The following is a 2,718-nucleotide window of genomic DNA, read 5'->3' as shown; positions in this document are numbered from 1 at the left end:
CCCCACCCCAGCCTGCCCAGCGCAGGAGCTCCACTACAGCCGCGTGCCCAGCTACCCGGCTGCACCGTGCCCTGCACCCCTCCCCGGCTGCCAGCGCAGCCCCCGGACACTCACCGACGCCATACTTCTCCTCCTTGGTGGGGAGCCAGGGGCCCATCTCCGGCGGGCACAGAGCGGCAAGCGCCCGGCTGCGTGGCTGCGAGTTCCTCCCCGCGCTCAGTCGCCTACGTCACCAGCTTGTGCAAACCTCACCGGGCCACTTCCTCAAAGCGCAGCCGGGCCCCAGCACTGAGCACCCTCCGCCCCAGCTGGCGGGGACAGCGGCGGGGGCTCCAGGTGGGGAGGGTTGCCAGACCCTCCCCACGGCCTGGGTGCAGCGTAGGTGGGCACGGAGCTCTCATCCACCAGCCCCCTCCCATGCCACGAGGGACAGAGGCCCAGTGCCTTCCTGCGTGCTGCTGCTTCCCAGTTGCACGGCCCCCCAGCCCCAGTGAGCTGCCCCAGGAGGCCCCCAGCCCAGCCCAGCCCAGCCCAGCCAGAGCAGCTGCAGCCCTAGCACCAAGCAGGGATGGAGCTCGGGCCCTGGGGCCGCACGTGTGCTGCTCACCTGCCCTGCGAGGACAGCTCGGGGGCTGCGAGGAGCCAGACGGACCACGTGAGACTCGTCGCCATGCCCGCAGGCACCTGCCAGGCTGCAGGGAGCCAAGGCCCCAGGTGACACCCAGGTGAGGCAGTGACACGGGGTTGTGACCGGGGAGGCAGTGCCATGGGGATGTGGCCAGGGGAGCCGCGAGGCCATAGAGGACCACAAGAACCAGCTGGACCTGCAGAAGCCAGGGCCCAGAGCCAGCCGCTGCCTCGGGGCCTGGGAGCCCCAGATGAGGCCAGCAAGGCCTGGCCCCCGCACCTGCCCCAGGCCCCTGCCTCCCCACCTGGCGCTGCGGCCCCCTGACCCCTCTGGCCGCTGTGGAGCAGCCAAAGCCCCAGGCAAAGGCGTCCATTGCTCGGGGTCGTGGAGCAGCCTGGAAAGCAGAGCCCAGGGGAGATGTGGTATGCCAATGAGCTAATGCATATTCATGGCTACGCCAGTTGAGCTAGGAGCACTCTGGCCCTGCAGCTCCGGCGCTGGTGCCACAGCACCACCTCCCGGCACTGCGATGAACCGGCCCTGGATGCTGCGGGTGCCCACAGCAGGCAATGCCGGGGTGGGCTCCTGGGGCGGGGGCTCAGCTTGGCAGCGTGGGGGTGGGAGCAGGGCAGGACCCAGTGCCCATCAGCCCCTCCCAGGGGCAACAGGCCTGGTCACTGCACGTGGATCTGGGGGCAGTGCCAGGACCAGGTCAGTCCTGGACATGTCCAGGGGAGGTGGATGAGCCTGATCCTGCCTGGAGCTGGGCCAGCTGTGGCCCCCAGGGCCCGGCCCACCCAACCATGCTGCAATCAGGGCGCTCCCGATGCCTGCGCCCAAGCCGCTAATACACGCGCTAACCCCAGTCCTGGCCCAGGACAGACCCTGGGGACCCCCGAGGCCTGGTGCCACTCAGGCATGAACCCACTTTGTTTTCCTTCACCCCGTGGCCCAAGGTCGCTGGTGAGCCTGTGCCGTGGGAGCGGGACTAACGCCTTCGCTAGGTGCAGGCGGATCACGTCCGCAGCGTCCCCACATCCGACCCTCTGGCTCGAGGCACCTGACAGACCCCAGCAGCTTCTGGAAGCCCAGCAGCCCAGGGTGGGGGCCGCGCCGGGCCCGGAGACACGCAGGCAGCGTGTCCCGACAGCGCAGACATGCTCGGTGCTGATGCTTGACCTCGAAACAGCAACAACAGCATTTTCCTCCCACATCCTGCGCGCGGCCTGGGGGCTGCTGAGGCCTCGGCCTCGGCCATGTCTGCCGGGTCCAGGCGAGCAGCAGGGACGTCGCCAGGGCTCTGGGAACGACCCAGACCCGGGCGATGACGATCTGATCTGCCTTTCGTTGGACGGATGGAGAAATGGCTGGAGCGAGGTGTTGTTCAGGGGGCAAACGCTGAGTGAGGGGGGGAGCTCGAGAGGGCCGGAGCCAAGGAGCTTGGGGCGCGGGGGCCTGGGGCTTCTCTGTGTCAAAGGTGCAGAAGCAGCTGGTGTTTGTGCCAAATAAGTAGAAAATCCCGGGGGGGGTGGGGCTGGCAAGTTGCGTGGCTCCACCAGAAGCGGCCGCGGCCGGAGCACTGCAGAGACCGGGACTGGTCAGCCAAGGAGGCGCCAGGCTGGGTCCGGCAACGCATCGTAGCCACTGCTGCCCGGCTCCGGTGCGGCCGCGGGCTCAGCTCCGCCCAGCCCGGGCAGGATCCGGCCCCGCAGCCCCCATTCAAGGCACTGACCCAGGCATGGGGTATGGAGACACTGCAGCTCAGGAGCTCCCCGCCTGCGCCCAGCTGCACTGCCCTTGGCTCCAAGCAGCCCCCGGCCCGTGCCACGGCCGGCCCCCCGTTCTCCTGCCCCGGGCCCGGCGCGGCATTGCCCCTGGGCGCCGCAACCTGGCTCCTGCCCCGGGCTTGGCACGTTGACTCCTGACCCCACGGGACCCTGCCGCCCCCGGAGTGCGGGGCACCCCCAGGCCCCTCCAAACCAGCCCGACAAACTCCCCTAAAGCCCCGGGAAAAGGGCCCACGCCGCAGCCCGGGCGCAGGGCAAGCAGGGCCCAGGACCCCCAGTCCGGGCAGGGGCAGGAGCCCTCGC

General features: G+C 69.9%; 1 protein-coding gene across 1 annotated transcript in view; it reads right to left on the bottom strand.

Moving 5' to 3' along the window:
- Positions 1–235, bottom strand: part of LOC109324490 (dedicator of cytokinesis protein 2-like) — a 106,070-nt gene extending 105,835 nt beyond the window's left edge. The window contains exon 1 of the mRNA XM_019556497.1: positions 115–235. Within this exon, the coding sequence (XP_019412042.1) occupies positions 115–157 (43 nt within the window). The 5' untranslated portion in view covers positions 158–235. The remainder of the gene's footprint in view (positions 1–114) is intronic.
- Positions 236–2,718: the final 2,483 nt, after the last annotated feature.

The sequence above is a fragment of the Crocodylus porosus genome, unplaced genomic scaffold (assembly GCF_001723895.1).
Source record: "Crocodylus porosus isolate Cpor-Errol unplaced genomic scaffold, CroPor_comp1, whole genome shotgun sequence".
Classification (NCBI taxonomy): Eukaryota; Metazoa; Chordata; order Crocodylia; family Crocodylidae; genus Crocodylus; species Crocodylus porosus.
The sequence above is the reverse complement of the archived record's forward strand: the minus strand, read 5'-3'. Positions and strand labels throughout refer to the sequence as shown.